The 23,278-nt window shown below is 39.7% G+C and overlaps 1 protein-coding gene across 10 annotated transcripts in view; it reads right to left on the bottom strand.

Annotated features, from left to right (window-relative positions):
- Positions 1-23,278, bottom strand: part of MBD5 (methyl-CpG binding domain protein 5) — a 170,640-nt gene that overhangs the window by 45,537 nt on the left and 101,825 nt on the right. For all 10 annotated transcript variants that reach the window (XM_084810204.1, XM_084810251.1, XM_084810214.1 and 7 more), the window contains 4 exons: positions 16,142-16,816; positions 11,379-11,481; positions 9,665-9,845; positions 5,805-7,949 (listed from right to left, as the gene is read on the bottom strand). In XM_084810204.1, coding sequence (XP_084666330.1) covers positions 5,805-7,949; positions 9,665-9,845; positions 11,379-11,481; positions 16,142-16,254 — 2,542 coding nt within the window. In that variant the 5' untranslated portion in view covers positions 16,255-16,816. The remainder of the gene's footprint in view (positions 1-5,804; positions 7,950-9,664; positions 9,846-11,378; positions 11,482-16,141; positions 16,817-23,278) is intronic.

The following is a 23,278-nucleotide window of genomic DNA, read 5'->3' as shown; positions in this document are numbered from 1 at the left end:
CATTAAGGTATTAATGATATCTTCTCTTCTTTTTAAAGCAATGTTTTGCAATAAATATTCCAATATGTTGCAGTATGTTCCTATGTTAATATTAATGTTGGTACACTGCTCAAGACTGTTGAGATGTGTTATAAGTGCATTATACACACACACACACACACTCACACTCACATGCACATGCACACACCTCAGTAGCTGCTTCATAAAAGATACCAACTGTACAAATGACCAATCTCCACTGCCTTTAAGAAGTGCTGCACATATAAGGTACTGTGACACTACTGTCTCCCCTTGCCTAAAGTCAGCATCCCTGTCTTTAGCTCCCCCTGAATCCTTGTTATGATAAAGCACATGACTGCTCAATCTTTCTTGTAACTATTTCTAAAAATTAAGACAACGATATTACAGAAGGATTTCTAACACTGCTGTAAACCTGCTATTTCTACTGGTTTCTCAGCCGCATCATTCCTGTCTTGACTGACTAAAACAAGTCAAGAAAAATGTTATCAATAAAGAGCATACTGTTGAAAATGCATTGATAAGATGCTGTCACTGATTTTTAAATTCATGGCAAAGCAGCAATGATCTGTTCTTTACCATTTCAAAATATGGTTTTCGGGTCACTAAAGGCGCAATCCTATGGCTGCTAGTCAGTGGCTAGACAGTCATAGGATAGGTCAGTTCCCTGAGAACCAACCTTCACTCCCTCATGCGCTGCCTTGTAGGCAGCGCGGAACGGCCCTGCACTCTGTGCTTGGAAGAGGAGTGTGGAGCAGTGAAAATGGGGCGTTCCTGGAGGTGTGCAGTGTGGCTGAAGTGCAGAGGGGACGATCCCCTCCACGCTTCTCCTGCCCTGTGTTGGACAGGCGGTCGCCTCCGAGTTCGGAGGCGGCCACCTATTCTGATAGGATTACTCCCTAATAGTTTTTAAAATGTATGTATGTTTTCCCTCCCATATGATAACTGACTGCCTTATTTACATGTCATCCTTCAGTGTCAGATAAAATGATAGGACTTGGTTATCTTCAGAGTGCATTATTCACCATCAAGGTTTATGGCCCTCTCCCTGTCTCCAACCAGAAATTCTCAATTTCTCAAATCCTCAAAACTGCTTAGAAATGTCACACAAATATATCATCAGAAGGAAAGAGGCAATACCCCAGCCTTGTTCCTTTCACATCATGTTTTGTGTCCTCTTCCCATCCACCCTTTGCTGGCTTAACTATTCACATTTCCTAGTAGGAAGAAAATGGAGAAGCTCAACTTAGCTTTACTGATTTTCTCCCAAATTGAAACTTTATTATCAATATGACAGCTGGCCAGCTTTCTTTTAATTCTTTTCAAAGGTTATGGATATATCTCTACAGCTCTGCTTCACTAGTAACTAGGGTGGTTCACACACTTTCTCGAATGCGCTCTCTGTGGGCATGTGGATGCAAATATTTTAACACCTACAGTGTAACGTGTGATGCTAGATCATTGGGCAGCATCCAATGTGACATGAGTGTCAATGTAAACTGCGTTGCGCTACCATAAGGGAGCTCTAGCACAATGCCAACAGTGTTAGCTGGCACTACCTGGGAAAACCTGTTGTGCCAGGTAATGCTATTGGCGCTATACATCTGCACAATCTTCCCTTCCTTTTTTAACGTATATGCGTAAATTGTCACATGTTAGGAAACTGAGCATGGGTTGGATTATCCCTAAATGTCTATCAGCAAAAGATCAGTATCAGATCAATAATTTAATAAGGAATGGAAGAAATAACTCTGCTGGGAAACTTACAAAAAGGATAAAAAAAACAATTTTTCCCCATGGTTTCAAAATTTCCAGAGATTTTACATCTCTATTCTTTTTTAAAAAGTCTTCTTATTACATAGTTTTTAGAAATCATTTTGAGGGAGTAAAGGCTGGGTATCAATATATGAACTCCTTGTCTTAAACATTTTAGTAATAATTCTAGAAGAAAACATTTCATAATCCAAACATTGTTCAATTTTTCCAGAAAAAAACAAAACATCCTTTGAAGAAAATGGGAAAACTTTATTTTTTCTTAATTTTTCCAGTTTCTGGGCTTTCATATCTCTATCTACTTCCTAGCCAGCCCTATCCTACTGAACATTATGTCAATGCTGAAATATTTAACACACATACCATTTCTATAACTCGGTCCTTTTATAATTTTACAGATCCCACACCCCTTTCCCCAAACAGGCATCCAAGAGGCCAAACACAAACAAAATGTAAGTATATATATATTAGCAAAAGCTTCTTTCCCAGGCCTGAGCTATTTTCTTTTTCAACTACCCATTTTAAAGGCAGTAAAATATATATCCATATCTTCCCAAAGATTAGTTCAGTCACACTTGTCAGAAGCATCTTCCTCAAAAATCCTATTATGAAATCAAACATAGTATGCAAGGAGGACAACAATAAGAAAAGTCTGTTCACTTATAGATAAGACACAGCAGTGCAACCTGCTGGTTTCTCCAAAAAGAGAAAATACATGTTTTTTCATAGCTGGTTCTTAAAATACCCTGATTTCTAGGACTTTGTTTGGGCACTAGTGAATATTTAAAGTTTACAGAATTGTTGAAGCCATGGCAAAAAACCCTTGTTTTTCCCTTCTAAATATTAAAAAAGGGGGAAATTAAAACATGCTTACCAAACCTAAATTTTATTGACACTTTAAGAACATGAAATTCATTGGTATGAATGAACTTAATTGGCAGATAAACAGCACTGTTTTTTAAGAGACATACATTGATTAACTCTATGTAACCCAGCGTTTCAAATTAAGCTTAGCATCTTAAAGGTAGCTAAGCATATGTTTTGACAGCTGGCAACCAGTAAACAAGTGTGGACCTGAAATAAAATGATATGGTATATTCCCAACTTTCAGTGTTCCAGCCCTGCAATGCTGGAACAGGTACGGTTTGAATAAGAAATTTCAGGAAGATGGAAAACAAATAAATGATACATTTTTCCTTCCCCTCTGAAACCTCTCCATAAAGCATGAGGGATGGCCTTTAAAAAAAAACAACTTCATACCACACATCTCCTGCCTTGAGCCTACCCTCTCTTGCATATTTAAGCTGTTAGGGCATTGAGTAGGTTAATTCCATTCCTTCTCCAACATTTTCTTTTTCGAACTGAAGCTCAACTACTTTCAACATTTCATGACTGTAAGAGGCCAATGAATATGTTCAGTCTTTGTCAGGTGTTTTTGGAGTGTTCCTTCCTCTCCCCCCTTTTCTTTCTTTTTCCAAACTAATATTGTTCTGCATATCTAGGGAGCACCAAGTATGTAGAAACCAAAACCTTGTCTGTGGTTCGCCTAGTTTTACTGTCCAGCTGATAAGCAGGGGATAACTAAGTTCAGTATTAGAAAGCATGATCAACTAAAAGTTGAAAATATAAACCATATAAAAATATAAACCATCAGTTTTATGGTGCATTATAATGAAGATTATATTATTTCGACTTAAGAAAATGTGTGTAGACCTCAACTTCATCACTGTAGAAACAGGTAGTTTATTAATTTCTGAAGGTCAGTAATGAAGATCTTTATAATGCAATTAATGGTTTCACTAATCATTTTATTTCAGAATTTTTATTCCTCATATTGTTCCTTATTTGGTCTGCATGTATGGGCGAGAGGAGAAAGACACTCCCCTTAAATTTTTAACCACTCACACTTAGAAAGCTCCCTGGCAGCTTCCTTTCCCGAGGTCAAAGCTCTGCTCTCATCAACGAGAAAAAGAGGCCTGTCTAGTGTACAAAGGCTAAAAAGCCTCCATTGTCCCTCCCACTGTCCGGCAAGAGTCCAGAAGCCTCCTATCTGAGACGCTTCCATCATTCGGGTGTCATTCTATAGGACTGATTCATTAGGCAGATAAACGGTGAACTTTCCCCATCCCTTTCAGTACATGCTTATGGTAATTCCACTTCTAAAGAGTGGAAGAGAACAAGAAGTTGGGAATTATTAACACTGATTAACTAACACAGAGTACAAGGTGAGGATTTCTGGCAGTTCTCCATAATGTTCATTACCTTCTAAGTTATTTAATAGTACTACAATGTGCTTCTAATTCTGTATAACAGATCTAGTAATTCCTCTTTCTAGCTATTTGCTCTTGATAGTTTGCTATTAGCTTGGAATGTACTTGAAGACTTACAAGCACAGTAGATCTGTGCAGGTTGCATTGTGACAGACAATGTTAGCAGGAAATTAATATGGGGCTTATTTTTGGATAACTAACAAATTTAACCATGGATCTAAATTATGTTCTTCAGGAATATGTTTTCCTCATTGTTTGACTTTAAAAGAAGAAAAATTAATGTGGGGAGGGAAGTAGCAAAGATGTTTAAAGTGCATAATGCCACATTTTGTTTGAAAGAATGCAATAGGCTCTCTTCTGAATTACATAGCTGACCATTTACTTTACTTTTTTTCTTCAATATTATTTCTATTCACAGTACCAAAAATGTTGCTGCTAACAAATCATCACACTATCTAAAAACTACTAAGATTTTGTTTTTAAGTTCCTACTTGAACTTTATTATTTAAGGGTGCAATCCTTTGCATGTTTAGCCATGCTGACTGTGGAATGCTGGGAGTTGTAGGACTTTTTTCTGTCTAAACATGCATAGGATTGCACCTTAAGAATAATTTTATTTTTATCCATAGGATCTTATAATTCAGTCTTCATTATTATTATTCAACATGCAATAGTTATCACGTAAAGAGACTATGGGTTTATTCATCTCTCCCAATTCTAAGATCTCCGCAAGAATGATGTGGCTCTATATAAGAGATATAGTACGGGTGTAGGAGTGCTTGGTACATGGCTTGGTTGAGAAAATTCTAGCAAGGACTAGGCATAAAATATAAAGAGGAATAGAAAAATAGATATTAAAACAACACACCCCAGTTCTTTCTCTTGGATAGAAGAATCAAGCGCCTCTAGTTAACAATGCCATTGCAAACTGACTGTATTTAAAATAGTCTGAGACTGGAGGAAGCAATGGGAAATGGCATTTTCAATGGTGAAAACAATGACATAACAATGTCCTGTACCTCAGCAAATCTGTTTTCTGTCTGCTCCTCATGAACCACTTTGCTGAAGAGAAACCAATGGAAAGCTAAGGATGACAAGGAAGGTAATACACTGTGTTTGGAGAACCTGCAACCTTTTGCCTGGGAAAAGCCCTCAAAAACTCTATAGAGAAATATCACTGCTTCAGGAAGCAATCAACGCCTTTCACATATTAGTAGCCATTACAATAATTCTTACCCTGTTTGCATGACTATCAACCAAATGGCAAAGAATCATGCCTTACCTGGAAGCAAAGGGTCAAGAATTAATGTGAGTATGCAGAGGTGAGCAATAATCAGAATTCACATTATTCATGCATCAGTACTCCCTCTTTATGGCTGTATTTACACCATTTGACAGGCATTTTGCTAATATAACAACAACTTGTTAGCCTATGATCTGGGCATATTTGGAACTTGCTTCTAACCCAACTGAAAAAATACATAATAATCAGAGAAAAAGAGTATCTATCAGTGTTCAGACAAAGATTTTTAGAATGAAACAGAATCTATAACCAAGCTCTGCTTGCACTGAGAAAATACCATTCTTGGCTTGTTGTAGTTAAATTGCACATTTGGTGATGAATCAGGTTGCCAAGAACCTGAGAATAGAAATGTTCATGTTGCTCTCTCTTGAAGAGAGCCAATGAAATACAAATTTAAAGACTATGAATACCTTAATTCAAAACTTCAGAAGGAAACATACCTGCTTCAGGACTTGTTTGATTGCAACTGCTCACAATGCTGTTTGGTATCACTGGAGTGGAGGGTGGTTGAATTCGTGGCTGAGTTGGGTTCAGATGTAATGAGTTTCCTAAAGCCAATCCAGACTGACTGAGCACCCCACAATTTCCACTAGCTTGCATCTGATTTATTATGCCTGCTAGATGGTTGTTTGGACCAGGGCTAGTGCCATGGCCAAAGTTAGTGTTTGAATTCTGGCAGTGCATACTTTCCCCTCTTAAAGGTAAATCCTGTGCCAGTGAATTCTGAAGAGTGCCAGGGTTCATATTAGTGTCTGTAAAATGCAGCTGGTTAGCAGAGCAAGGCAAAACAGTATTTGAGCTCCCACAACCAGTAGTACTATTGCTGCTCATATGAGAACTTTGACAGCTCATGGACTGAAGTAACTGGGACATAGATGTAATGGGAAATGAACCTTGGTTCTGCTTTCTTATCAAATCTGGTCCAGATTTAGGAACTCCAGAACTATCCAGCTGAGACTGCCTAAGCAAACTCAACACTGTAGTGGTTGGTGGTTTTCTTTTCCTCAAAGGGTCTTTTTGTTGAGACATCAGTTTATCTCGTAGTGCCGCTCGACCACTTTGCCCTTCACTTGATGGTAGAAGCATATTGGCAGTAGGAGGAAACATGGTGTTTAAAGTGCTATGTCCATCATTGCTGCCACCACTGGCAACAGTTCCAGAATTGCTACTGCTGTTGCTATTGTTACCAGCAAGTTTATTTTGATTTGCTAGCTGTGCTTTGGCTGCTGCTGAGAGTAAACTACTAGCTGGAAAGGAGGCAGCATTGTGCTGGTTCAAGATCTGATTTAAAGGCATTCCCAGCAAGCCAGGCTGACTTTTCATGGGCCCACTTCCAGCAGATGCAGATGGAAAAACTGCATTGCTTGGAGGATTTAATACATTACTCATTCCAGCAATCAATGGATTAGGGATGTCCTTATATTGATGGAGTCCATCAGTCTTTGTAGAAGGACTTGATGGCATGGATGGTCTAGGAGACCCTATTGTTGACCTTGGTGAACGAGGGGGAACTTTAATATTACTACAAGACGACTGTGGTCCTACTGGAGGCATCATGAAATTTCCATGGTCAGATGACGTGGAAGAGGAGCGTGATCTTTGGGGCGAAGCCTCAATCCTTCCAATTCCAGATCCCATCATATGAACTGGTGATGTTACTGGTGAGGGTGAGAGAGAGGTTGAAGTAGAGTGCTGAACTCTTTGCACATGACTCCCATGGTTTGTGTGACCAGGTTTCACAGTTGGCAAAGGGAGATTACTTGGTAAAGGGACAACGGCTGGAGGCATGCTTACATTCATCACAGGTACCTGAGAGTGGACATTTGAATGATAAGTACTTGGATTAATGATAACAGGATTCTGATTCACTGGTTTGCTAGGAATGGGGTCAAGAATGCCAAGTGGATCCTTCTCTGATGTTAATGGCTTTTTCTGAAGAGCACAAGAAGGTGGTGGTGGTGGTGGTGGTGGTGGAGGACCTTGAGGTGGTTTGTGGTGAAACATTGCTCGTGGCATTTCCATACTAGTTGAAAAATTACACATGGGTTTTTTCATTACTGGACTCTTTGTGGTCAAGGTTGGGGAAAGAGGTATATTAGTCCTTCCAGCCATTGCACAAGATGACTGCACAGGAGAACCATGTAGCATTACTGAAGGTGGGGACAGAGGGGTTCTGTTCATGTGAACAGGACTAGAGTTGGGTGCTCCATGAAAACCAGAATTATTCCTTGTGAAAATATCTGGACTTCCAAGTGGGTCTGTCCTAGGAGAAATTGAGCCATCTCCGTATATTTGTGATCCTGATGAAGCTGGACTGGGCATTCCTCCATGACTGCCACGGTATGGAGACTTCTGTCCATGTTCATTACTACCTAATCTCTGCCTGGGATAGACAGAATGAAGTTCTTGTTGCTGGCTTGCAGTCATCTCTTGCACATATAGCCTACCTATGGCATTTGAGGCCCCCATCATCAACTTGAAAGGAGTTTTACATTCTGGCATCACAGAATTGGTAATTCCTTCATGCGATTTATTCCTCATTGATCTTGGAGTTGCTGCTCGTGAAGGTACTATTTGAGTTGCACCTGATTTAGAGTACACAAGAGTTACTAACTTGAAACTAAATGAAATATATTAGAACAGATTTAAATTCTTCCCTCTGGACAAAACTGCACCATTTGAGGTCTATCTGGTGCTCTAAAGCTGGTGATGCTGGTCTGGCTCTGGCTGGTCTGGCTAGTCTGAGCAACTTATTGAGTGGAATTGCTCATAGACCGGTTCCCTGTTTGATTCCCTAATGAACTAACTGCCTGCCTGCAGGCCACCAGCACTAACAAATCTTCTTCATACACTGTGAATTCTTAATCATTAATCTGCACAACTACAAAATATGCTTTTGTTAAGAATGCTGGCTTCCCTGTTCAATGACAATTTATCTGTGAGGGCAATGTGCCTGAATCCAAACATGGCTCTCCATGGCTATACCCAAATTTATCTTCAAAATGGTCACCAAATATAAAGGAAAGTTAGAGCCAAAAAGAATGAATCCCACAGGTGCTGAAACAGTTATCAAAATGTTTATAGGGGGGCACAACGTGTGACCAGGCACCACAAGCAACACTACAAGGCATTTACTGCAGCCCCCAAGTGTGTCCTGACACCTACCATTACCACCAATTTCCCTGCTCCTTGTACTCACCACTCTCACACACAGAGATTCTCATACAGACTGCTTTTTTCTCTGCCACTGCTAGCAGAGAGGAAAGAGCGATCCGTATCAGGATCACTGGTTGTGTGTGTGTGCGCGGCTTCCAACCCCCATGTACACCCCTGGTTTAAAGGTACCAAATCGTAACACATTTTGAGTTTCTGTCCTTTTTAGCCTATAACATTAATCTCCATTTCCTGGTTGTACTTGGCTTAAAGCTCTGTTCCAGGCCAAATGTGGACAGATGAAGGTAGGAAGGCTGTGCGCTCACCAAGTTACTAGAATGTCTGGAAGGATGTAACCTTTTCTCCTCTCTGGTTGGCCTCTCTCTCAATCTCTAGTGACAATGACATTCATAGGTGTGGGAAGTTAAAATGGACACTCCAAGTCACCCGGTATGGAGGTTCCAGTGCAGGTATCAGCAGGAGCAGTGGGTCCTTGGTTGGGTGCAGGGACTGGCAGCTGCCCGAGGATACTGTATGCTGACACTAGGCCTTGTGTGTGTCCAAAATTTCAGCATTTCGCTAAGAGATGAACGTTCCACACTGATCTCTCTCTCTCTCTCTCTCTCTCTCTCACACACACACACACACACACACACACACGAAGTACTCTCATAAGAGGAACACCATTGGTCCAACTAGCCCAGTACTGTATACTCTTAAATACCAGTCTCTTTATAGCCTCAGGCAAAATAGTTTCCAGAACATCTATCTGATATCCTTTTAATTGTGAACACCAGATATTGAATCTAGGATCTTCTGCATGCAAAGCACATACTCTGTTACAGAGCTATGGCTCCATTAGAATATATGATCCTACTTCCAAGGGCTGGGTGGAGATTGACTAGTGGGGTAAATCAGGATGTCTCTGCAAGAAGGACCATATAAAGGCACACACAGTTCTCTAAAGCATCCTGTAAGATTTGATTACTTGTTTTATCTCAGTTTGTATTTTCTTACACACAATCCATATTTGGATATTATATCAACAAATACCTTTATAAATTAATGACCTTCACACATTTCTTGTATCGGAAGACATGCACATAAACCCTGAATCTCTTTTGCCCCTTATGAAACTATGACTTACTTGTTCCACCACCAGGACTAGTCAGAACCAGTGAAGGATGTGGCACTTCCATGCTTTTATGAAGTGTAGCCACAGCAATAATTTTCCGTTTATGAATGCATAGCTTAGTGACATCTTCATCTGCTTTAACATCTTCAGCTGTTCTTTGTGTCACAGCAACTCCAGGATCAAAATTAAATACCTTAAAAATAATGCCAGAACCGTAATGTTATCAATATAGTCCTTTTGGTTAATAGTATAAAACACTTCAGTGGAAACTCAAGTTGCAAGTACGTTTCTCTCATTTTCCTGAAAAGCAGATTATGGGTTGTGTGTCATTAGTCATGCTTACAGTAAACCCAATGAAATCAACAGTACTTAAGTTAGTCAAATTCTCATTGATTTCAATGGATTTACTCTAAGTATGACTACATCTGAATCCAACCCTATATAATTGCTATTTCTGAGGAAATCAAGATTCATAAAATATACTGGGGATACATCACCTTTATTCTGAGCTGTCCTTCTTTGGGATGATGATTTAAAGACTGGCTGCTGGTTTAAATTGTCTGTGTGGTGCCCTGCTTTTCCTGCTTTAATAAAGGTTTTGGTCAACTTCTACTTCGGGTCATCAACACACCAATCCTTTATCTACCCTATCTGGCAAGCTGAATTTCTGAAGGAATTCAACACAGGGTATGACTAGTTGAAAGAAGGAATATGGGAAAGAGCACCACAACCAGAGAAAATAAAAAACCCCAGAAAGCAGAACCCCTGAGGAATACTGTAGAACACTGGCACTAAAAAGAAAGCAAGTCAGATGTGCAAAAACGATGTTGCAGTATTGTGTGCTGTTCAAGGGTCCAGCCAGTTAGCTATGCCTTCTTTCAGGATACTCCATTCCATTTCCCATCTCTCCTCAGTTTTGTGTTTCTTCCCCCCGACCCCCAACAGTCAGCCAGCATTTCGTGCCCACTGAGCATGCTCAATTCTCACTGAGATGTTTTTGGGTCTCTACCCCTCCCCTTAATTTTTTTTCTAATGATGTTTTGTGCTTCTACAAACGCTGGGGTTTCCATCAAGCCTGATGATACCTCCCTCTTGTGAATGGATGATGCTATTTTGGCTGCATGAGGATCCACACTTGGAGAATGAGTTATTAGCATAAAGGATTTGCAAAGGTTGATGGAAAACATCTCCCCACTGATGACAGAGAGAAGGAGAACTGTATTTTTCCTCCATTCACAAGATGACAATGGGACTATCATTAGTAACCAGATCAATAATCAGGATATTCGTTTTTACCATATTTTTGTAATACTTTAGTATTTGATTTTTATACCAGTGTTTATCTGCACAGTAATTGCTTTGATTTCTCTCTCTCTCTCAAGTATAACTCTTTTCGAGTTCTCACCTAAGAGGACATTCTGCTTTCATGCTCATTAGGACAGTGGAGTCAATAATTTCCACTTCAAACTCCACTACAGAATGTGGAAAAAAGTTGCATCTTAAAATCAAAGAGACAATTAAAAAAAGAAAATGCCTTTTATATCAACTTACCAAGTTATCTCCTTGGCCTATTAAATATCACATCTTGTTTTAAAAACAGCGTTACTTCAAAATAATATTGTTTTTTAATTAAAAATTATATCTACTGTTCTTAGTAGGGATTAAAAGATATTTAGTTCAATGTGTATTGGTTTTGCATTCAGCATATTCAAGTATCTGATTTTACCTTGGGAAGGATGAGAGGACATTCCAAACCACACTTGCATGTTCCATCAGTTAGCAGGTATGTTTTAACCTGCTCCAAACAGGACAATAAAGACCCACTAGGACTGAAAGAATAAGAACATCAAACAAATGTACATTAATCAACATTGTTAGAAAATACTTTTCAATATACAATTTGAGTAACAATTTAGAAAAAAATATAAACAGTACCGCTTCCCTATCCTATAGCATTGTCCACACAGAAGTTAGGGTAAATGCAATTTCTGTTTAGAAAAATACTTGTAACTTATTTTTCTCTAACCTACTTTTTACAAAAAGAATTCAAAGCTTGTCATTTCAATGATGTTCCATTGTTCTCCAGGGTATTGCAGGGTACAAGCTTTTCTATTAATGTATAATCTCTGGGTAACATATAAGGCACAGGGTTGTAGAACTACTATGCAGTTATTCCAGCGCAGAATACATGTTTCATACTGTAAGGGACTACAATACTGAAAAGCTGCTGTTTCAGTAGGACAACTACAATACCAAAAAGCTCTGAGTTCAAGCTGTAAAAAGATTTTTTTTAAGAGACAACTTTAAGCTCACATATTAGATAGCTGCTTTTAATCAAGTTGTTCTTAACCTGATTGCTGGACCCAAGTCCTACTATGCAACAAGCAAATACATAGGTATAGTCCAGCTAAAAAAAACGCCAAAGTAACAAATGCAATTTGGAAACCTAATGTCCAAGTGGTATCTGCAGTGGGCAGAAGTGGTCTTATAATACAGTTCTTTAGTAACTTGCCTATTTTTATAAGCACTTATGGGTAATGATGTTGTTCCTCTGAGTTAAAATGTTGTTCAACTTGCCATTGTTGATGATGTTCTTACATAAGAAGCAGCTACTGGATAAAGCCAGCATAATGTGAACACTTTATTTTCAATATTATGGCCTTCAATATATCATCCATATATTCTGTTCTCAAGAGGTTCTTTCTTACAATATTTTTTTTCAGCTGAATACAATCAGTATTTTTAAACTGAATACTATCAGTGACCCATATTAAGTTTATTGTCCTTCAGATTTGATATGTTTATCTTCTTTGGATGTCATGGTTTTACACAAGGAAATAAAATTTGTGTCACAGGGAAGACCAAACCCACCAATAGGAATTTCTTATCACGTTACTACAGTCAGCATCTTAGGCTTATAAAAGTTAATGTGCCCTTTGGATAGCTTTTCCATTAAATAACAATGATCTATAGAGATGCTGATTCATACAGATAACCTGTTGATAAATGTTCCAAATTGCACTGAGCTAGAGGTTTTCCTGTTAGAATCATTCAACAATTTAAATCTCTTGTTGATGAGACTTCAAGGACCATTTTGTTGCCAAATAAACCTACAAGGGGTATGACAATTTATTCTGTTCCTTCGAATTCAGTCATATGTCTTATTATGTAATTAGATGGAAAATTCATAAACACTGACTGGGTTCGTATGATATGACAACCTATTCTGGGTGACAAGCCATGGTGAGTTGTTATGTCGTGTGAACTTGGACCAATTCCTGCAGGGTAGCTTGTACGTGGGGAACAAGCCACCCTAACAACCCATGGCTTGTTTTTTTTTGACTCACAATGGGCTCGTGTGTCATCTGAACCCGGCACTGCCAACCCATCATGGGTTATGGGCATTCGGCAACAAGATATGTGGTAAGAGTGGCAGAAACCCCTGCTGCTCATGCCGAATGATCTCACACGTGAGTGACTGCCCCTCCAATGGTTCCCAATTGGCACTTTGGATGGCTGTCACTTGTTCACTATCTCTTTTTAGTGAAAAAGAGAGACTCTTTTTCACAGATTTCTACACGCAACCCCCTTTTCGGTCCCCTTCACACTAACTGCTGTAACCTCTGAGAACTCCTTTGTCCAACGTAGCTGTGGCTAAGGCAAAAGGATGCGGAAAAGAGGTGGTTTGTACTTTGCTATGGAAATGACATGTTGGGGGCTTGGACAAGTGGTGATTTGAAGCAGGGCATCCCCATTAGTTGGAGCAATACTTAAGACATGAGGGATCACTCTGCTAAGGGGGTAATCTGCATCCCTTTTCCCCACCTGTCAACCATTGCAAAATCTGCCTATAAACAGTCTCCTCTTGTCAGTTACCTTGCAAGGTTGACAACTGAAACATACAAGGTACCAAACAAGGCAAACCTATCTATTTTGGACTGTTGAAGTTATGCACTTGTGTAACTCCAAAAATCTGACAAAAATATAGTAAAAAATTACAGGGATGTTTGTGCAAATTACCAGGAATGGGGAAAACATTCAGCCCCAATTTGCACAAATGTCCAAAGGAAAAATAATTTTTAAAAGCCGGGAACTGCAACAGCGGTCGCGGTTCCCACAGAGAGAAGGACAATACAGGTTCTGCTGCCAAGTCCCCTGATATACCTGCAGGAGGACCACCAGGGAAGGAGGAGAACAACCTATGGTCAGCCCGATAGTCTGTCACGCTCATTATGGGTTGTTCAGATGACAACCCACATGGTGTGGTTGATTTTGCAGGGTTGGTTGTCTTGTCGTGTGAGCTCAGCCACTGGCACATTGTTCAGGATATTCCAGGGTGTAGGTTATTGACTTTACACCCTTGTATTGACTATATATTTCTTGCATGGACACAAAAACATGTAGAATTATAGGACACTTTAGATATTGATGTTTGTTTTGTCTACAGAGTCGAGAGAAATAATGAATAAGTTATCTGTTATGGATGGGAGATTCACTAACTGCAATTTCACATATGTGGTTTATTCAATTAAATGCCCTTGTTCCCAACTGTATGTGGGAGAGACAACTAGAGTTTTAAACAGATACCTAGACACAAGAGTATGATTGGAATACGATTTTTAAATGATCCATTAACAGCCTATTTTTAGAATTCAAACATGTACCCACTGACATTTTTTTGCCCTGGAGCAAGTCAAGATCATTCCTCAAAAAGGTCAGGACCCAGTTATGTCACTTACTAGACAGGAAGCTTTTTTGGATCCCTACTTTACAATGTTTCTCTAATAGGATGATGCCAGTAGTGTAATATGGCCTTTAAATATGTTCATAGAATAATTTGTGTTTAATCTGTTTTTTAAAGTATTTTAATAGGTTTTATATGCATTTAAAATAGCTCTAGGCTGAGAGCAGCTGGTTTGTCTTAGTATATAAGCTTCTTTTAGAAGTGAGTCATACTGGATTGTAGGAGTGCATTCTGGACTTTTGGGTTTGTTACTTACTGCTCCCCTAAATTAGTAGAGTGGTTGCTTATGGGATTGCATTCCTTTTCTTTCCCCTTATGTGCTACTATAAGTTGTGATGGGATTTGTGTGTTAAAATAGTTGTTTTCATGTAGCATACGTTAAGCAGTCCCCAGCCTCGTTAAATTTAATGTAGGAATCTGACAGCACTTTCTTAGAACTCCTTTTTCATGTCTCCAGGAGTGGTTGCAGTAAACTGTAAATAATTCATTATTTTTGTTTGATAAGCAAACGTTCTAATTTGAGCCTTTTGGTCAGTTTAAAGAAGTGATGGAGATTGGAAAGTATCCAATTATAGAACTGGTCCCAGCAGCATGTTTAAGGAAGATGTATGGATTCAGCATCATGCTACATGAACATAATTGGTGAAGCAACAATAATGTCTGCAAGAAACATTTTGGTGCATATATAGTTTTGACAAAGTGTTTTTCAAAATGAGATTATCCAGTCTCTGGTGAATTGATTGGTTATATGATTGTTATTCCTTTCAGTTGTATCACTGTATATCTATGTATTGTTTTAATGTACACAACAGCCCAGGTTGAACATATTTCAGCTTATTAAGCTGAGATACTTGTGAGTCTTTTTCCTGCACATGCAGCCCATTTGCTCTTCTCTTTATCCAAGCCACAATTAAACCAGTAAGCCTCTAATTAACTATTGCTTCCTGTTTCATTCAAACCAGAAAGCCATGGATATTAAAGCAAAGCCAGGATATTAAAGCAACTTCAAACTGTGGTTTAAGCTTCCTGGTTTGACTGCTGCATGCTGTAAAGGACCTTCATGGATGGGAAATAAGCCAAGAAATGACTGTCCAAACAAGCCCAATGTGTACTTGTTGAATTACTTCAATTGCATCCATGTATTTTGAATAGTTTTGCATATTATTTTGCATATTGTTGTATTCACATTTTTACACAATTGTGGTGTTTTCATTTTGGAGTACTACATGCCAACTGCCCCATAAGCCCCACCTAACTGAAATGCTATCACCATAAGAACTTTATGCCACATCATTTATCTGCTGTGTAAATTGGATTTCAGTCTCTCTCCTCTGTGAAACAAGGTTAATATTACAATACAAAAGGAAGTTACAATAGCACCCATGCTCTTTAAATATCCCAAACCCAGAAAATGCAAAGGAAAGAAATAAGGGGAAAGGAAAGGTGAGGCGATTTCTTGTTTAGCTATAAGAAATATCAAGAAATGAAAACAGAAATAAAAAACAGGACTAAAGGATTCTAAGAACTGAGATCAGATATAATTGCATTTAATACTATCACCACTCCTATTAAATACTGTATATTCTTTCATTGGCAGGTCCAGAAGCTCCTCCATCTAGGTTTTGATAGGTATTGATGCCTTCCAGGGTTAGAGGATGATACCTTTAGTTATCAAAGCAGGTCTCACAAGATTCCCTATGCAGCAATTCCAAGTATTGCAACATGCACGATAAGATAATACTTACCTAATATACAGAACTCCATTTTGATCTACCCTACGTTGCCAACCAACTGGGACTTGCACTGCAGGCACTCCTCCATCCTTGTCCCCACCGTCACACTCCTTGCTTCCATTCATTTTTTCTGATTCTGCTTATGACTCCTCAAAGGTATCAACAATAAGATGATATTCTTATTTTATATGTCATCATGGCCTTCAGAAGGCGGCCATACAGTACAGCAATTCCCAGTGTGTTCAAAGTGCATTGGGAAGCTCTGGCTCAGCCCATAAATTCTGCCATTTTTGTTGCTGACAAGTCAGTTGCCCATTCTGATTGGTATTAAGTATGAAATGTTTTATTCCTTATGTAGTCATAAGGATAGCCTAAATGGGTAAGAACAAATGTTTCCAACTTGGGAAAATCATAATCCATCAATGTTCTGTTACTGGCCTGGAAGAGAGAACATTTATTTCTAGTTCAATAGCATGACTCCAAGCTTGATGACTACCTAAGTTAATTTGTATTTTGAGAGAATAAGTCCCATTTTTACAGATGTGTCACAGCCAAGACCTCCAGATATCAAATCCTTTTTATATGCCACATTCTTTTTGTTTTCTCGTCCTCTTCCATTCATTGCCCAAGGTACTCCTGGACATTTCTTGTGATTCTCTCATGATGATACTGCTTCAGTAAGAAAACCTGAGGGGGAGAAAACAGAAGTAGATAAGTAATATTACATAAAAAATGAAAGTTATGTGTGTGACTTTTTCTATTTTCTCTGACTGGTACATTGAAGAAGCTAACAGTGTAACTGTTAAATAATAATTCTGTTTCAGTTTTCTCAGTAATTAACTCAAAATATATAAATGATTAAAAAGAAGAACTAGTATTGCTTCATTATAACAAAATTCACTTGGTCAGTAAGTTACCTTATTAGGACCAATGATTCAAAATACAATATTTGAGCTCTTGATTTATACAGAATAGGTTGGATTCAGAACAGCACTCCTGTGGGTGGGAGAGCTCCTTTGGCCAGCAAGAGGATTTTGATCCAGTGGAACTCTCCCATGAGTTGAATGGGGGAAGAGGCAATCTTTGTCCTAAAAATTTGCTTGTGTGGGTGGGGGATTGGGGTCTTTCTGGAACTGTAGAGGAGGTGGCACTGGGCTACAGAGGGAGGGGAATCAGAGAAACTTGCTTCCCCCATTTTCTTCAATGGGAGTGTCCTGAATGGAACTCCACTGACAGATGCTCCTGCTGGAATAAAAACTCTCGATCCAACCCAATGCTTCCTCAGGCTTGATAGTGAAGACAAAAGGGTGCAGGAAGCAGATGTTTCAAGTACTACCAATAATTGGCAGAAGTATGACTTGCCACAAAATGTTGCAGTGCATCACTGTCCCCTAAGAGAAATGCATGGTTCCTACTCAGACTGTGAGCAGATTCACATGTCACACTAAGCTAGAGATGGGAAGGCCCAGATAAAAATCAGAAAAAACCTTCCCCCCCATTTTTTTCCCCGAGGACTGTTTTCGTTTTTTCCCCCTGAAAAATTGAATAGCTTTGTAATATTTTCTTTTAGAATTTAAGACAAAGTGTTCATATACTGTTACCCAGCCTTTACTCCCCTGCCCAGATATTTCTAAAAACTATGTAACAAGAATAGATTTATAGAAAAACTAAAGATGTAAAATGTTTCGAAATAATGAAGCCACGGAGGAATTTTTTTTTTAATCGTCTCTGTAAGATTCCCAGCATAATTATTTCTTTCATTCCTTATTAAAATTATTGATCTAAAGTATATTTTACTGATAGACATTTATGCCCAGTTTCCCAACATATAGTACAGTCATCATTATGCATTCTTGACAGCTTGGGTTTTGCTCTATAGAGTCCTGTGTTTCTGGGCTTGTTCTGGTTAGATGCTGTAGCAGTCAATTAATGTAGTTCTAATCTAAAACCCACATGTGAAAAAAACAACAATGTAGATTATCCAGCTACTGTCACCTGATGCAACAGAACAGCATGTGGTTTATCCCACCCATGTTTTTTTAAAAAAAATTAAATCTGAGATTTGGGTCTATAGAACTCACTGCCATAGTTTTTAATAAGTTCTCAATTAGACCTCACCACTAGGGACCTAAAATATGTTAGGTATATCTTGGTTTGCTCATAAAACTATCATGTTTGGTACATTAAATGTAAAAGTATTGTTTATTCAGAAAATAATTACAAATGTACTGAGTTTACTTTTAAATGTTTTAAAATATAATGATAATTTCATGAGCAAACCAAGAGATATATAAAATAACCTTAGGAACACAAAAAGGCCTTTATGTTCCTAAAGCAGCCCTCCAGATGTTTAGGACTACAACATCCAGCATTCCTGACCATTAGCCATACTTCCTGAGGCTCATGGGAGCTAAAGTGCAAAATATCTGGAGGGCACCAGGTTGGGGAAGCCACCTTGTGAATAAGCCATGGTGGGTGGATTATTCGCAGAACAACCCACAGTATGCCTGACAGACGATTGGGCTGGCTGTCGCTTGTTCTCCCACTCCTTCCCCCTCTGTCCTCCAGCCAGCTCTGGCACATATCTGGAGCTGGCTGGACTTTGTGGCAAAACCTGTCTTGTCTCTCACTCCCAGCTCCAAAGGCTACCCCTTCTTGTTCCCCTGCTTTTTTTTTTTTTCAGTGCCTCAAAAATGTGCAAAGGAGGTCACTAAAAAAAGAGAAGGTTTTGTTGGTCTTTCACATGTGTACATGGAGTCTTGCTGGTCAATTTCCTTGTATACTGCTGTCAAAAGGAGCAGGGAAGTGGGCTGGTAACATACAAGGAAATCGACAAGATGAGGCTGCATATAGGCTAATTTGCATTGCAGAGGAGGGACCCAGTAGCCCAATTCAGGGGGGAAAGCAAATGCAGAAAGTGCGCCAAAGGGGGGGCAGTACCTCCCCCTTGGCAAAAGCTCCTCTTCCTTTTAAATGTTGAATCAACACTTCTCAGTGTCCTCCCCCTTTTCACCTCTTCCCGGAGCCTCCAGCTACTCCAGAAAGGGGAGATATAAACTCCCCTCCCTTTTCGCTGCTCCTTTCACAGTTACTGCAGGTGTGCAAATGTTCCTCTCCTCCCTTGTACTTCCCAGCCCCTAGATTTGAGCAAATTTCCCATCCATTTACTTCACAGCCTTTAAGGTTGCGGAAATATTCCTGACAGTTCAGAACAAAAAAACTTTTAGAGGGTGGCTGAACAGGGCGGAGCAAATGGGGTGCCTGGACCAGCAGTACTTACACCCTTGACATGGGGCCCATTCACTCTGTCCCATGCAGCCGCCTTCTCAGGGTTTTTTAAAACAAACTGTCAGGGTGATTTGTGCACATCCCTTCTTGATTCTCAGTGGCCCTGTTTTGACTCCAATCCTGTTGGCACACAGGCACTAAGTTCAGTATTAGAGGGAGTGATGATTTTATATAACACATTTTGAATTTCCAAACCACTTCACATACATTATCTTACTATCTGCTCTCTTTTATGTTTTCAAAGTGAATTCCTACATTTATTCTTTCTGAAAGTCTTTGTGTGATTTGATGCCTTAACACATGGCAAAATTCTGAAAGAATTACTTCCACTATCATGCTAAGAACGAAACGCTCTACAGACACTTAGGGAAGAGTTCTGTGCAAACTGACAACTCACCATCAAGGAAAGGAGCAAGTAGCAATGAAAAAGTATGATACAAGCGCCTACGGTCTGAGCTCTTCTTTAAAAGAAGAACTTACAGGACTGATAGCATAACCTTTACACAGTCCCGAGTCTATGCAATTCTTCTTTGAGAAATGTACACACTATCCCCATATTACATATGCATAGACAAGGCTATGCACTTTCCCCAGTGGTCAGCAAAGAGCACCGATTTTAAGATATATCAAAGCAAATGCAGACATTGAGTTGCTTCAAGAGATAAAATTTCTGCAACACATTTAGAAAGAGAGAACATGTATTCAAAGCTATGTAAAGCACATGAACCACAATGTGACCCTGCACATAATGGTGTTCATATTCCAGGTAGCCTAATGAAGGTTATTTACCCTTTAACACCTTATCTTTTACTGCCCACTACACAGGACTGGTTCAGTGAAACGCTAAGGAGGAGAGTGAAATACTTGCACTCCTGGAGAGATTAGAGTAAGGAGCTTGTAGGATGGTAACTGACCACTTCATCATCAGCAATCAGGGGAGTGAGAAGAAATGAAAAGAGCCACAACAACCTAATGAGAACTGGAGGCTTGGGGTGGATGTCTCCCCAGAAGAATGTATGCAGCCACAATTTGTTTTATTATATTACGTAAGCTTCTGGATCAAAATGCATGGTAGAAATAAAAATTAAACAAAAGCGAGTGGTTAAGCTGAAGGACTGCTCTGTTCTCAGAATCAACCCAACCAACCACTGTCTAGAAGACACTCAAAATATGTTGGGGGTGGGTGGGTTTCTATTTCATAGACAGAAAGTTAGAGTCCCCCCCGGTCATGTTTAGAAGCCTTGACTCCACACAGTTGTTTAAAGTTACCCATGTTCCCATGCAAAAATAAATCAAGAAATAAATCACAAGTAAAACATTTTTAACTCCACATCAGATTGCACTTGCTCTATGCAAAGTTTTAGAAAAATGAAGATGGCTCCTCTTTCCCTTTAGATAGCTGTTGTCAGTCATTGGTCATTATGTCCCCTCTGGACTGAGTCAGGTATGAAGCAGCTTCCTACTGCATGGGCTGCAAAGGTGGGGGAAGGAGAGTGGTGGTGATGCAGTTTCCTACCAGCCCAAACCCAATTGTTCTTGAGGGGTATAGAATGGCAGCCTCAAGGCCTCCTCCTTTCCTCACACAAAATTCAACACACTCATTCAATTCTGTGCACTATGAAGGAGCACTGGACCCCTGATGAGGATTTCCCTTTTCTATCGTGTCCTACTGCTATGCCACAAAGCATGTGCTGGGAGGAAAAAGCATCACAATTTCCCCTGCACAACCTTATTGTAATTCTATCACACCTTGTTGTAACTCACTCATGATGGACTTTTATTCCTGTTGATTGAAGGGAGAGCCACTGGCTTGCAGTTCAAAGGGGATGGGGTGGAGGGGGAAGAGTGCTTCTATTAATAAGCAATTCCCCACAGGGACTGAATTTCCTAGCCAGTCCCAGTTTTACAGGAACTGGGCAACCGGAAGTGAGTAGGAGATGAGGAAAGCAAAAGTGCAGAACTCAGGTAAAGAAGACAGGAACGTCAACAAGGAGAAACAGAAAGCAAGACTGGAGAAGGAATACCAAATCTATAACCCTGTCCTAAGCATGTCTACTCAGAAGAGAGTCTCACCAAGCTTAGTAGAACCTATTGCCAATGTGGGCAGGTTCATAGCCTTAAAGTAAAACAAAGCCTCTGTAAAAAGAACTTTCATTTGGAAGGGATTTAAGTTGTATACATTGAATCTAAACGTTGTAGCAACTCCTCAAAGGCTTTCCTAACTCCCTTTGAATATCAGAGCAACTGCAAAAAGCAAGGAAGCAAATACTAAGCCAAAAGTTTCTGCCTGAAAATCATTGGTCTGATCCACATATTAATTATTTTACTATTACTGGTATTACTATATCAGCAGCAACAACAGCAACAATAATCTACCTTGGTTGGAACACAGTAAACTGGAAAGGAAACAAAATCAGTAGGGTTAGCAGAGCTGCAATTCTGATCCCAGAATTAAATGCATAGCTTCCATGGCAACTGTTTTGTAGAAGTCTGAGAGATACGTTTTTATTTATACTTTGAAAAAGTATTAAATATATACAAATGGGTGCTAAATCTACTGCCCCTGAATAGCACTGTCCTAGTAGGGTTCATTAGGGTTGACTCTGAATGAAAGAATTCTGTGTTGCTTTTCAACCTTGGTGATGGTGTTTGGTTATCTTTCCTTTTACCCCACTGGCTTTATGGCTTAGCTTAGATTGCGTCCACCTCTGCACTCTGCTTCCAAGTGTCCCACTCCTGGAAGTAGGAGCGCATCCCTTCAGCTTCTGCCTCCTCTGTCTCTTTCCCCGGGCTCTCTTTCACATTCTTTCCACCCATAACTTCTCTTATCTCCTTTCTTTTATCTTGTGGACATTGAAGCGTCACCTTTTTGTAGTGTGGCTCATGTAATGAAGCCACATCCTCCTGATTTCCCTAACTGGCCTCTCTCCTTGTTGTTGTTCAGTCGTTCAGTCGTGTCCAACTCTTCATGACCCCATGGACCATAGCACACCAGGCCTTCCTGTCCTCCGCTCTCTCCTGGAGCGTGCTCAAGTTCATATTCATAGCACCAGTGATGCTATCTAGCCATCTCATCCTCTGCCATCCCCTTCTCCTTTTGCCTTCAGTCTTTCCCAGCAGCAGGGTCTTTTCCAGGGAGTTTTCTCTTTGCATTAGGTGGCCAAAATATTTCACCTTCAGCTTCAGTATCTGTCCTTCCAATGAGCAGTCAGGATTGATTTCCTTTTGGATGGACTGATTTGACCTCCTTGCAGTCCAGGGGACTCGTAAGAGTCTTCTGCACCACCACAGTTTGAAAGCATCGATTCTTCGGTGCTCAGTCTTCCTTATAGTCCAGCTCTCACAGCCATACGTTGCTACTGGGAAAACCATAGCTTTGATTATATGAACCTCTGTCGGCAAGGTGATGTCTCTGCTTCTTACTATGCTGTCTAGGTTTGCCATAGCTTTCCTCCCAAGGAGCAAGTGTCTTTTAATTTCATGGCTACAGTCACCGTCTGTGGTGATCTTGGAGCCCAAGAAAATAAAATCTGTCACTGCTTCCATTTCTTCCTCTTCTATATGCCAGGAAGTGATGGGGCCAGATGCCATGATCTTCGGTTTTTTAATGTTGAGTTTCAAACCAGCTTTTGCACTCTTCTCTTTCACCCTCAACAAGAGGCTCTTGAGATCCTCTTCGCTTTCTGCCATTAGGGTGGTATTGTCTGAGGTTGTTGATAATTCTCCCGGCAATCTTAATTCCGACCTGTGATTCATCCAACCTGGTGTTTCTCATGATGTACTCTGCATATAAGTTAAATAAGCAGGGCAACAATATACAGCTTTGTCATACTCCTTTCCCAATTTTGAACCAATCCGTTG

This window comes from Heloderma suspectum, chromosome 1 (assembly GCF_057233095.1).
Source record: "Heloderma suspectum isolate Gila_16-S chromosome 1, 16-S_ref, whole genome shotgun sequence".
Classification (NCBI taxonomy): Eukaryota; Metazoa; Chordata; class Lepidosauria; order Squamata; family Helodermatidae; genus Heloderma; species Heloderma suspectum.
The sequence above is the reverse complement of the archived record's forward strand: the minus strand, read 5'-3'. Positions and strand labels throughout refer to the sequence as shown.